This window comes from Oncorhynchus mykiss, chromosome 24, assembly GCF_013265735.2.
Source record: "Oncorhynchus mykiss isolate Arlee chromosome 24, USDA_OmykA_1.1, whole genome shotgun sequence".
NCBI lineage: Eukaryota > Metazoa > Chordata > Actinopteri > Salmoniformes > Salmonidae > Oncorhynchus > Oncorhynchus mykiss.
In genome coordinates, this window is record NC_048588.1 from 35,035,112 (window position 1) to 35,048,764 (window position 13,653).

Sequence of the window (13,653 nt, forward strand, 5' to 3'; positions counted from 1 at the left end):
ATGTATATTGGTTAGCACACCAGGTGGTGAGGTTAGGTAAGACCTGAGCGGACCACCGCATGTATATTGGTTAGCACACCAGGTGGTGAGGTTAGGTAAGACCTGAGCGGACCACCGCATGTATATTGGTTAGCACACCAGGTGGTGAGGTTAGGTAAGACCTGAGCGGACCACCGCATGTATATTGGTTAGCACACCAGGTGGTGAGGTTAGGTAAGACCTGGGCGGACCACCGCCTGTATCTTGGTTAGCCCACCAGGTGGTGCTAAAGGTTAGGTAAGACCTGGGCGGAGCACCGTCTGTATCTTGGTTAGCGCACTAGGTGGTGCTAAAGGTTAGGTAAGACCTGGGCGGAGCACCGTCTGTATCTTGGTTAGTGCACCAGGTGGTGCTAAAGGTTAGGTTAGTAGTGGGAAGGCAGGTAAGGTAGGAGATGGGATTCGTTAACTTTTACTTTATTTGCTTTGGTTCCGTCCACCTTACAAAGTGTTAGGAATAATAAATTCCCTGTAAACGGTATTTTTCTTAGCCTCTGTCGTCCTTCCCCCGTATCTACGATCACACTTTTTTTTCACTCCACGGGGAGTTGAGATGTAGCAGGGTGTTGCGTTCCCTCCTCCAAGAGGCGTACGTAGCACATACCCTTATTCACTACTTTGTTTGATTCTTTAATCAGAACAACAGTTTTCAGCTGTGCTAACATAACTGCAGAAGGGTTTTCTAATGATCAATTAGCCTTTTAAAATTATAAACTTGGATTACTTTACACAAGGTGCCATTGGAACACAGGAGTGATGGTTGCTTAGAATGGGCCTCTGTACGCCTATGTAGATATTCCATTAAAAATCTGCCGTTTCCAGCTACACTAGTCATTTACAACATTAACAATGTCTACACTGTATTTCTGATCTATTTTATTTTTAAGGACCAAAACAAGTGATTTTCTTTCAAAAACAAGGACATTTCTAAGTGACCTCAAACTTTTGATTGGTGTAAACTTAATAATATGTGTGAAATTAGTTTTGATTTTCAACGGCGAACAGTGGCAGCGGAAAATAGTACACATAGTATAGTAGTATATAGTATAGTATATCAATAAATAAATAGTACACATAGTATAGTAGTATATAGTATAGTATATCAATAAATAAATAGTACACATAGTATAGTAGTATATAGTATAGTATATCAATAAATAAATAGTACACATAGTATAGTAGTATATAGTATAGTATATCAATAAATAAATAGTACACATAGTATAGTAGTATATAGTATAGTATATCAATAAATAAATAGTACACATAGTATAGTAGTATATAGTATAGTATATCAATAAATAAATAGTACACATAGTATAGTAGTATATAGTATAGTATATCAATAAATAAATAGTACACATAGTATAGTAGTATATAGTATAGTATATCAATAAATAAATAGTACACATAGTATAGTAGTATATAGTATAGTATATCAATAAATAAATAGTACACATAGTATAGTAGTATATAGTATAGTATATCAATAAATAAATAGTACACATAGTATAGTAGTATATAGTATAGTATATCAATAAATAAATAGTACACATAGTATAGTAGTATATAGTATAGTATATCAATAAATAAATAGTACACATAGTATAGTAGTATATAGTATAGTATATCAATAAATAAATAGTACACATAGTATAGTAGTATATAGTATAGTATATCAATAAATAAATAGTACACATAGTATAGTAGTATATAGTATAGTATATCAATAAATAAATAGTACACATAGTATAGTAGTATATAGTATAGTATATCAATAAATAAATAGTACACATAGTATAGTAGTATATAGTATAGTATATCAATAAATAAATAGTACACATCATCTGTATAGTATATAAATAAATAAATAAATAGCACACATCATCCATAGGCCTTTGCACTTGAATAGAGAATGGAGGAAGCTTAACCTGTGGTTAATTTCCATGCCAGCCAGGTGGGCTACTCCGGTTTTAAAGAGTAGCAATGTGCTTAACTTCTTAAGGTATAGGGGGCAGCATTTTCACTTTTGGATAAATAGCGTGCCCAATTTCAACTTCCTGCTACTCATGCCAAGAATATAAGATATGCATATTAGTGGTAGATCTGGATAGACAACACTCTGACGTTTCTAAACCTGTTTGAATCATGTATGTGAGTATAATAGAACTTATGTAGCAGGCAAAACCCAGAGGACTAACCATTCAGAATGTTTTGTTGTTGTTGAGGTTTCTGTCTGTTCACTGAGTTCTCATTTCTCTGTCTGTTCAGTGAGTTCTCATTTGCAAACAACATTTCTTATGAACTTGTTCTCCATTCCTACCACTTCCACTGGGTGTCACCAGTCTTTGGAATTTGGTTGAGGTTATTCCTCTGTGCAATGAAGAAGTAGGGCCAACTAGGAACTGCGTAACACTGTTGAGAGCTGCGCAAGACTTCAAAATTAGCTTGGTTTGTTGTGTTCCTGTATTGAACACAGATAGACCTGTCTTCAATTTGATCAATTATTAACGTTTAAAAATACCTAAAGATGTATTACAAAAGTAGTTTGAAATATTTTGGCAAAGTTTACAGGCAACTTTTGAAATATTTTGTAGTGACGTTGGGCAATTTGGAAGCTGTTTTTTTCTGGATCAAACACGCAAAATAAATTGACATTTTGGATATATATGGACGGAATTAATCGAACAAAAGGACCAATTGTGATGTTTATGGGACATATTGGAGTGCCAACAAAAGAAGCTTGTCAAAGGTAATGCATGTTTTATATTTTATTTCTGTCTTTAGTTTTTTATTTATTTTATTTTACCTTTATTTAACCAGGTAGGCAAGTTGAGAACAAGTTCTCATTTACAATTGCGACCTGACCAAGATAAAGCAAAGCAGTTCGACACATACAACGACACAGAGTTACACATGGAGTAAAACAAACATACAGTCAATAATACAGTATAAACAAGTCTATATATGATGTGAGCAAATGAGGTGAGATAAGGGAGGTAAAGGCAAAAAAAGGCCATGGTGGCCAAGTAAATACAATATAGCAAGTAAAACACTGGAATGGTAGATTTGCAGTGGAAGAATGTGCAAAGTAGAAATAAAAATAATGGGGTGCAAAGGAGCAAAATAAATAAATAAATAAAATTAAATTCCAGATAATTTTGGATTGGAGATATTTGATATGGGTCTGGAAGGAGAGTTTACAGTCTAACCAGACACCTAAGTATTTGTAGTTGTCCACGTATTCTAAGTCAGAGCCGTCCAGAGTAGTGATGTTGGACAGGCGGGCAGGTGCAGGTAGCGATCGGTTGAAGAGCATGCATTTAGTTTTACTTGTATTTAAGAGCAATTGGAGGCCACGGAAGGAGAGTTGTATGGCATTGAAACTTGCCTGGAGGGTTGTTAACACAGTGTCCAAAGAAGGGCCAGAAGTATACAGAATGGTGTCGTCTGCGTAGAGGTGGATCAGAGACTCACCAGTAGCAAGAGCGACCTCATTGATGTATACAGAGAAGAGAGTCGGTCCAAGAATTGAACCCTGTGGCACCCCCATAGAGACTAGTGTAGTTTAGTGTAGCGCCTGCAGGGTTGAAATATGCTACCCTCTTTGTTTACTGTTGTGCTATCATCAGATAATAGCTTCTTATGGTTTCGCCGAAAAGCCTTTAAAAATCTGACATGTTGGCTGGATTCACAACGAGTGTAGCATTAATTGAGTATCTTACATGTGTGATTTAATGAAAGTTTGATTTTTATATAATTTCATTTGAATTTGCAGCGCAGCCAATAAGAATTTGTTCTTAACTGACTAAAATAACACACCTACTCCTTGTTGTTCAGCATAACACCCCTACTCCTTATTGTACAGCATAACGGCTGTTCTCCTTGTGGTACATATAACAGCCGTAGTCCTTGTTGTACATCACAACAGCCCTACTCCTTATTGTTCAGAATAACGGCCCTACTCCTTGTGGTACATCATAACAGCCCTACTCCTTGTGGTACATCACAAAAGCCCTACTCCTTGTTGTACGTCATAACAGCCCTACTCCTTGTTGTACGTCATAACAGCCCTACTCCTTGTTGTTAATCATAACAGCCCTACTCCTTGTGGTACGTCATAACAGCCCTACTCCTTGTGGTACGTCATAACACCCCTACTCCTTGTTGTACGTCATAACAGCCCTACTCCTTGTGGTACATCACAACAGCCCAACTCCTTGTTGTTATTTATTTTCACTGTGTATTTATTCCTCACCAAATACAGTATAATATGAAAGAGGTCCCGTCAGCATTTCACCGGTAGTCTACACCTGTTGTTTAACAAGCATGTGACAAATTTAATTTTGATTTGATTTTAGGAAGGAGATATGGGGAGAGGAGAGGTTCCCACCGTGGGTAAGCAAACAGTGGAATATGCCTGTTTGCATTTTAGTGTACGATGAGGGACAAACACACACTTCGCACACTGGATGATGAAGGAATCTATTCCACCATGAGTTGACGTAATCGTTAATGGTATTGTTGAGTTTATATAGACATATTTCATTCTGACACATTATATGACTATACAGTTGAAGTCAGAAGTTTGAATACACTTAGGTTGGAGTCATTAATACTATTTTTCAACAACTCCACACAGTTCATGTTAAGAAACTATAGTTTTGGCAAGTCGGTTAGGACATATACTTTGTGCATGACACAAGTCATTTTTCCAACAATTGTTTACAGACAGATTATTTAATTTATAATTCACTGTATCACAATTCCAGCTGGTCAGAAGTTTACATACACAATTTGACTGTGCCTTTAAACAGCTTGGAAAATTCCAGAAAAGGATGTCATAGCTTTAGGAGCTTCTGATAGGCTAATTGACATAATTTGAGTCAATTGGAGGTGTACCTGTGGATGTATTTCAAGGCCTATCTTCAAACTCAGTGCCTCTTCGCTTGACTTCATGGGAAAATCAAAAGAAATCAGCCCAGACCTCAGAAAAATAATTATAGACCTCCACAAGTCTGGAACATCCTTGGGATCCATTTCCAAATGCCTGAAGGTACCACGTTCATCTACACAAACAATAGTACGCAAGTCTAAACACCATGGGACCATTCAGCCGTCATACAGCTCAGGAAGGAGACGCGTTCTGTCTCCTAGAGATGAACGTACATTGGTGCGAAAAGTGCAAATTAATCCCAGAACAGCAAAGGACCTTGTGAAGATGCTGGAGGAAACAGGTACAAAAGTATCTATATCCACAGTAAAATGAGTCCTATATCGACATAACCTGAAGGCCTATCGGGCAAGGAAAAAGCCACTGCTCCAAAACCGCCAGAAAAAAAGCCAGTTTGCAACTGCACAGGAAGTTAAAGCTTGGTCGCAAATGGGTTTTCAAAATGGACAATGACCCCAAGCATACTTCCAAAGTTGTGGCAAAATGGCTTAAGAACAAAAAAGTCAAGGTATTGGAGTGGCCATCACAAAGCCCTGACCTCAATCCTATAGAACATTTGTGGGCAGAACTGAAAAAGTGTGTGAGCAAGGAGGCCTACGAACCGGTCTCAATTACACCAGCTCTGTCAAGAACAATGGGCCAAAATTCACCCAACTTATTGTGGGAAGCTTGTGGAAGGCTACCGAAAACGTTTGATCCAAGTTAAACAATTTAAAGGCAATGCTAAAAATACTAATTGAGTGTATGTAAACTTCTGACCCACTGGGAATGTGATGAAAGAAATAAAGTCTGAAATGAAATAAATCACTCTCTCTACGGTTATTCTGACATTTCACATTCCTAAAATAAAGTGGTGATCCTAACTGACCTAAAACAGGGACTTTTTACTAGGATTAAATATCAGGAATTGTGAAAAACTGAGTTTAAATGCATTTGGCTAATGTGTATGTAAACTTCCGACATCAACTGTTGGTATTAACAAGGTCATATGGTGAAAGTTTACCAGGAAATGTATGTTTTCAAACAGAATGGACATTCTACAATCCTTAAATCCCGAAATGAGTATGTGTCATTTGTCCCTCATGTTTCTTGGTGGTTTCTAATTGGACATCATGTGTTTCTTGGTGGTTTCTAATTGGACATCATGTGTTTCTTGGTGGTTTCTAATTGGACATCATGTGTTTCTTGGTGGTTTCTAATTGGACATTATGTGTTTCTTGGTGGTTTCTAATTGGACATCATGTGTTTCTTGGTGGTTTCTAATTGGACATCATGTGTTTCTTGGTGGTTTCTATTTGGACATCATGTGTTTCTTGGTGTTTCTCTTTGGTCTCAGGAGGATGATGAAACACTTTGGAGCAAACAGACAGAACAGCAGCCCAAAGCTGGATGCTAAGATGGCAAATATCTCCACAGCTACAGTGTACTTCCCAGGAGAGCTGACGTAGGCAGGGACGAAGGAGATCCATACAGCACAGAAGATCAGCATGCTGAAGGTGATGAACTTGGCCTCGTTGAAGTTGTCAGGGAGTTTCCTGGCCAGGAAGGCTAAGAGGAGACAGAGAGAGGCCAGCAAGCCAATGTAGCCCAGCACCAGAGAGAAGCCGACCACAGAGCCCACGTCACACTCCAGGACCACCCTCGGCCCCCGACCCTCTCTGCCGCCCCGCTCAGCCGGCCGGGGTGGAGCTAGGGCCAGCCACAGCACACAGATCAGCACCTGTGGAAGGGAAAGGGGTTTGGAAGGAAAAAGCACAGTCACCATAACAACAGAATACGGTCAGTGAAGGAAATAAATAAATTCCAATAGTAAAAACTAGATGTTCACCTGGATGAGTGTGCAGATGGAGATGCCCATCCTTTGCTGAGCTGGGCTGAAGTATCTCATCAGGTTCTCTCCAGGCAGAGTGGCCCTGAAGGCCACCAGCACCACCACAGTCCTGCTGAGCAGACAGGAGATGCAGAACACAAAGCTTACACCAAACAGGGTGTGTCTCAGCATGCAAGTCCATGGCTTCGGCCAGCCAATGAAAACCAGTGCACACAGGAAGCAGAGTTTGAGTGACAGCAGGAGCAGGAAGCTGAGCTCAGAGTTGTTGGCTTTCACCTGGAACGAGACAGAGAATGATACTTTAGACAGAGTGATGTCATTAATCTCATCCTTATGTGACACAGTACGAACTGATGTCTGATGTCTCTCATGCAATGGAACGTATTTTTTTGTAATGTCAGTAGAGTTGACTCAACAAATCACAGCACAGTTTGAAGGGTACACCTCCAGCTTTTACTTCCTGACATCGGGAACACTCAAAATGTCTGCCAGTCCATCCATTATGCCATCATTGACTTGAATGGGGACGCCCGTTCTATTCATTGTATTTCTATGATCACATGATTCAACTCACCAGGGGAGTATGGCGGTGGTAGAAGAAGGTGGCCAGGGCACCAGCTGTGAGCGTTGCCCCGGAAACTGAGATGACGGACAGGATGACGCCCATGGTGTCGCTGTAGGAGAGGAAGTCCACCAGCTGGGGGATGCAGGCCGTACGATCTGGGTTGGACCAGAACCGCTCTGGACACCTGATACACTCAACTGACCCTGACAGAGAAGGAACAGAAATCAAGAGTCAGAATCAGAACCAGTCAGAACCAGGACCAGTCAGAACCAGGACCAGTCAGAACCAGGACCAGTCAGAAACAGGGCAGGTCAGAACCAGTCAGAATGAGGACCAGTCAGGACCAGGACCAGTCAGGACCAGGGCAGGTCAGAACCAGTCAGAATGAGGACCAGTCAGGACCAGAACCAGTCAGAACCAAGACCAGTCAGAACCAGGACCAGTCAGAATCAGTCAGAACCAGGACCAGTCAGAATCAGAATCAGTCAGAACCAGGACCAGTTAGGACCCGGAACAGTCAGGACCAGGACCAGTCAGAACCAGGACTAGTCAGGGCCAGGACCATTCAGAATCAGGACCATTCAGAATCAGGACCAGTCAGAACGAGGACCAGTCAGAATCGGGACCAGTCAGAATCAGACCAGTCAGAACCAGTCAGGATCAGGACCAGTCAGGATCCGGACCAGTCAGGTTCCGGACCAGTCAGAATCAGAACCAGTCAGGATCAGGACCAGTCAGAATCAGGACCAGTCAGAACGAGGACGGGTCAGAATCAGGACCAGTCAGAATCAGGTACAGTCAGAACCAGTCAGGATCAGGACCAGTCAGAATCAGGACCAGTCAGAACCAGTCAGAATCAGGACCAGTCAGAATCAGGACCAGTCAGAACCAGGACGGGTCAGAATCAGGACCAGTCCGAACCAGACAGAATCAGGACCAGTCAGAATCAGGACCAGTCAGAATCAGGACCAGTCAGAATCAGGACCAGTCAGAACCAGCCAGAATCAGGACCAGTCAGAACCAGTCAGAATCAGGACCAGTCAGAATCAGGACCAGTCAGAATCAGGACCAGTCAAATATGAATTGGAATGAGAAAAGTTGATAGATGACCTGTTGTGTTGCTGATCTCTCCCTCAGCGCAGGACAGACAGTCGAAGCAGCAAACGGGCCTCCCCTTCTGTACCGCATGTCTGGTACCAGGGGGGCAGGCAGCACTGCATATAGACACAGGGACCTACCAGACGGTGGGGAGGACGCAGTCATCATCATCATCATCATCACTATTATCACCATTATTACACACACACACACACACACACACACACACACACACACACACACACACACACACACACACACACACACACACACACACACACACACACACACACACACACACACACACACACCCACCCACCCAGAGGCAGGTTGGCTGGGCCCTCTGGGGACTAGGTGAGGAATCTGACCACACAAATATCTCACATTCAGTATCAAATTGATGACAGATCTTCCTGTCTGCACTAACATTCAGTATCATGTTGATGACAGATCTTCCTGTCTGAACTAACATTCAGTATCATATTGATAACAGAGATTCCTGTCTGAACTAACATTCAGTATCATATTGATGACAGATCTTCCTGTCTGAACTAACATTCAGTATCATATTGATGACAGAGCTTCCTGTCTGACCTAACATTCAGTATCGTATTGATGACAGAGCTTCCTGTCTGACCTAACATTCAGTATCAAATTGATGACAGAGCTTCCTGTCTGACCTAACATTCAGTATCGTATTGATGACAGAGCTTCCTGTCTGACCTAACATTCAGTATCATATTGATGACAGAGCTTCCTGTCTGAACTAACATTCAGTATCGTATTGATGACAGAGCTTCCTGTCTGAACTAACATTCAGTATCATATTGATGACAGAGCTTCCTGTCTGAACTAACATTCAGTATCATATTGATGACAGAGCTTCCTCTCTGAACTAACATTCAGTATCATATTGATGACAGAGCTTCCTGTCTGAACTAACATTCAGTATCATATTGATGACAGAGCTTCCTGTCTGACCTAACATTCAGTATCATATTGATGACAGAGCTTCCTGTCTAATCTAACATTCAGTATCATATTGATGACAGAGCTTCCTGTCTGACCTAACATTCAGTATCATATTGATGACAGAGCTTCCTGTCTAATCTAACATTCAGTATCATATTGATGACAGAGCTTCCTGTCTGAACTAACATTCAGTATCATATTGATGACAGAGCTTCCTGTCTGACCTAACATTCAGTATCGTATTGATGACAGAGCTTCCTGTCTAATCTAACATTCAGTATCATATTGATGACAGAGCTTCCTGTCTAATCTAACATTCAGTATCATATTGTTGACAGAGCTTCCTGTCTAATCTAACATTCAGTATCATATTGTTGACAGAGCTTCCTGTCTGACCTAACATTCAGTATCGTATTGTTGACAGAGCTTCCTGTCTAATCTAACATTCAGTATCGTATTGTTGACAGAGCTTCCTGTCTGAACTAACATTCAGTATCGTATTGTTAACAGAGCTTCCTGTCTGAACTAACATTCAGTATCATATTGATGACAGAGCTTCCTGTCTAATCTAACATTCAGTATCGTATTGTTGACAGAGCTTCCTGTCTGAACTAACATTCAGTATCGTATTGTTGACAGAGCCCCCTGTCTGAACTAACATTCAGTATCGTATTGTTGACAGAGCTTCCTGTCTGAACTAACATTCAGTATCGTATTGTTGACAGAGCTTCCTGTCTGAACTAACATTCAGTATCGTATTGTTGACAGAGCTTCCTGTCTGAACTAACATTCAGTATCGTATTGATGACAGAGCTTCCTGTCTGAACTAACATTCAGTATCGTATTGATGACAGAGCTTCCTGTCTGAACTAACATTCAGTATCATATTGATGACAGAGCTTCCTGTCTGACCTAACATTCAGTATCATATTGATGACAGAGCTTCCTGTCTGAACTAACATTCAGTATCATATTATTAACAGAGCTTCCTGTCTGAACTAACATTCAGTATCATATTGATGACAGAGCTTCCTGTCTAATCTAACATTCAGTATCATATTGATGACAGAGCTTCCTGTCTGAACTAACATTCAGTATCATATTGATGACAGAGCTTCCTGTCTGACCTAACATTCAGTATCATATTGTTGACAGAGCTTCCTGTCTGAACTAACATTCAGTATCATATTGTTGACAGAGCTTCCTGTCTGAACTAACATTTAGTATCGTATTGTTGACAGAGCTTCCTGTCTGAACTAACATTCAGTATCATATTGTTGACAGAGCTTCCTGTCTGAACATTCATTGTTTTTTTTTCCTGTCTTTCTCTTTGCTGTATGTCTGCCTCAGGGTGACAGGCTAAACAAGTCTCTTTCTCTAACACACACACACACACACACACACACACACACACACACACACACACACACACACACACACACACACACCTCTCTGCCTCAGAGAAACCAAGCTAAATGGTACTCACCTCATCTCCGCTGCCCCCTCCCCACACCACCTTCTCCATATTGATGTGAAACTGGTCGTCCACTCCCACTGAAGACAGAAAATGGCCGACCTGGACAAACTCTGCCGTCCCCTCGTGGGTCACATGCCAGTTGATGATGTCATAAGAGGCAGGCGGATCACCATTAATGTCGAAGTGGATCAAATCCCCCACAGGAGTACTGAAGTTCACTCTCCTCAGATAATGAGCAATCTCAAAGACAAAAGGTTTATTGGAACAGGATTAAGAGTTAGAACCAGTGGTGGCTTTGGGCTTTTAGTGCTCAACACGTACAAAGTGTTTCCATTGTATCCTGACTGGAAACGTTAGAGTTGTTAACCTGAAAACAGATCAACATGGTATTGTCACCTGGCTGGGCTGAAGCTTCCTGACATCAGGGCACTGTCCACTATTAAAGGGTCCCTCCCCTGGTGGACAGGCCACCATGTCCTGAATGGCGTGGGCGATGGCGTAAACAGCCTTGTACACATTGTAGCTGGCTCTCAGCTGAGACACGTCAGCATACTGGCTCTCCCCCTCACCTAGGATTGACACTTCATTTTACTGAGACAACGTCGGGAATGGATCAGGACACATAAAACAGAGCATTAGTTGTAAACTTTCTCTCACCTATGACCTCCGAACCAGTACACTGTCGCCGGGACGATGGGGTCATGCTAAGGTCAATCCCCAGGGAACACCCAAAAATCTCCTCCCACAATTCCCTCAGGAAGGAGTCGGATTTCTGGTAGTCCCCATCAGGACGGAGGCGTGTTAGGAAAGGGCCCAGGCTGGGAATGACAGCTTTCTTCAGTGCAAATCCAATAGTCCCGGCAAGAGAGGGCAGGTTTTTTGGGGAAGAGAGAGTCGAGTAGGTGACCCAGGCTTCCGAGGCGATCCACTGCCTGTCTGTTATGTTCTGACGGACAACCTCTTCCATCAGGGCCTGAAGAATGAGACGGTTAAAAAGATCAAGATAGTCAAGTTGAAGTACTTGATTATCAATAAGAAAATACTTGTCTATAAAGGGCATCAAGACATGGTAGGACAAAAACACTCTGCTACAGTTGTGTAACAAATACTTAACAATACTCTGACCAGTAACTGATTACCCGTGCATCCTGAGCAATGGCAAATGTCACCACCACTCTGGCAGTAGATCCTCTGATGGTGTCCACGATGTGCTTCATCCGTCTCTGAGATGGTACCTTGGGGATGCCCATCAGTGAGAGAAAGGGAATGAGAGTCAGAGAAAATCAGAGAGAGTGTTTATATTTTATATTCATGGAGAGGGGGCGAAGCAGAGTTACAGAGAGACAGAAATCATCAGAGTGAGGTCGTACCTTGGGGATGACCTCTGCGTAGGCGACACAAACCCCAGATCCTTGGAGATCTTGGAGAAGCATCTGAACCCCAAACTTTCCATAGTCATCATCCCCTGAAACCAGCCCCACCCACTCCCAGCCCAGCTGATGCAGCAGCCTGGCCATGCCCCGAGCCTGGAAGGCATCGCTGGGTATCGTACGGAAGAACGACGGGTACCTCCAGTTGTCACTCAAACAGGCACAGGAGGCAAAATAACTCACCTGGGAGAGAACAGAGAGAGAGAGTCAGGGAGAATAAGAATTTGTAAGACTCAGAGATCAGAAGGAGAGAAGTGAAGAAGGAGAGAAGAAGTGAACATAGAGTCATCAAGATAGATATTTAATTGAATGTGTAAGAGTTATCTAGATATATATTTGAGTGTAATCTGTAAGAAAGTCATTTAGATAGATATTTGAATGTAATCTGTAAGAGAGTCGTTATCTCTTTCCATCCCTGTCTGTAATCCAACCCCATGCCTCACCATGGGTAAATCAAACGGCCCGAGGGTCTGTGCCACCACGATGGAGGCTGAGGAGCGGGCATCACCGATGATGACGGGCACCTCAGGGGTTGCTCCACACTCTGTGCCTGCCACAGAGGCCTCCTGGCCTGTCACCATGGCTAGGGCTGTCCCCAGAGTAGTACCCTCTGCCAGGCATGTGTCAGCAGCCAGGAACCCCAGGGTGAGGTTAGGAAGGAGGAATGGGTCGCGGTTAATCTCCTCCACCGCAAAGATCATAGTCTGGAGCCAGCGGTAAGCACGCTGGTTGAACCTGACAGATGGAGGAAGGGAAGAGACAGGTAGAGAGGAGGTAACTGAAAACACTTTACACGTGAAAACAATGACACAAAGCTGTCATCACACATCACTTGTGAGTTGCGTACATTGTGCATGTCACATTTCCCTCAATACTCCTGAACTCCTGCTCTGGTAGAGGGGCTTCCACATGGACGGGGAACAGGCCTCCAATGACCACATCTCCTGCCCGATAAACACTGCCCGAGATGGGGTTAGCCATCAGCCGACAGGCCCCCCCTCCACCTCCAGACTGACCCCAGACACACCCAGGGATAGGGAGGCAGCAGAGCAGCCACAGCCAGCCACAGAGGCACATCACCTGGATAGAGACAAGGTTGAGGACTGGGAAAGTCCGTCACCTGGAGGAGAGAGATCAAAGCAAGAACGTACAGACAGAACACTGAGTAAATAGAATGACATGAACAAAGAAACACTAGCAATTAAGAGATACACCATACACCATACACCATACACCATACACCATACACCATACACCACGGACACCTGTAACCAGACAGTTGTATGAA

General features: G+C 42.5%; 1 protein-coding gene across 1 annotated transcript; it reads right to left on the reverse strand.

The window, feature by feature from the left end:
- Positions 1 to 5,838: 5,838 nt before the first annotated feature.
- LOC110503424 (extracellular calcium-sensing receptor-like) lies at positions 5,839 to 13,452 on the reverse strand. Its single transcript, XM_036961590.1, has 11 exons — positions 13,213 to 13,452; positions 12,809 to 13,100; positions 12,306 to 12,548; positions 12,075 to 12,170; positions 11,593 to 11,908; positions 11,332 to 11,504; positions 10,945 to 11,175; positions 8,499 to 8,622; positions 7,398 to 7,591; positions 6,821 to 7,099; positions 5,839 to 6,712 (listed from the first exon to the last, which is right to left on the reverse strand). The coding sequence occupies exons 1-11, from the start codon at positions 13,440 to 13,442 to the stop codon at positions 6,284 to 6,286; spliced, it is 2,607 nt and encodes an 868-aa protein (XP_036817485.1). The 5' UTR covers positions 13,443 to 13,452; the 3' UTR covers positions 5,839 to 6,283.
- Between the last annotated feature and the right edge of the window lie 201 nt (positions 13,453 to 13,653).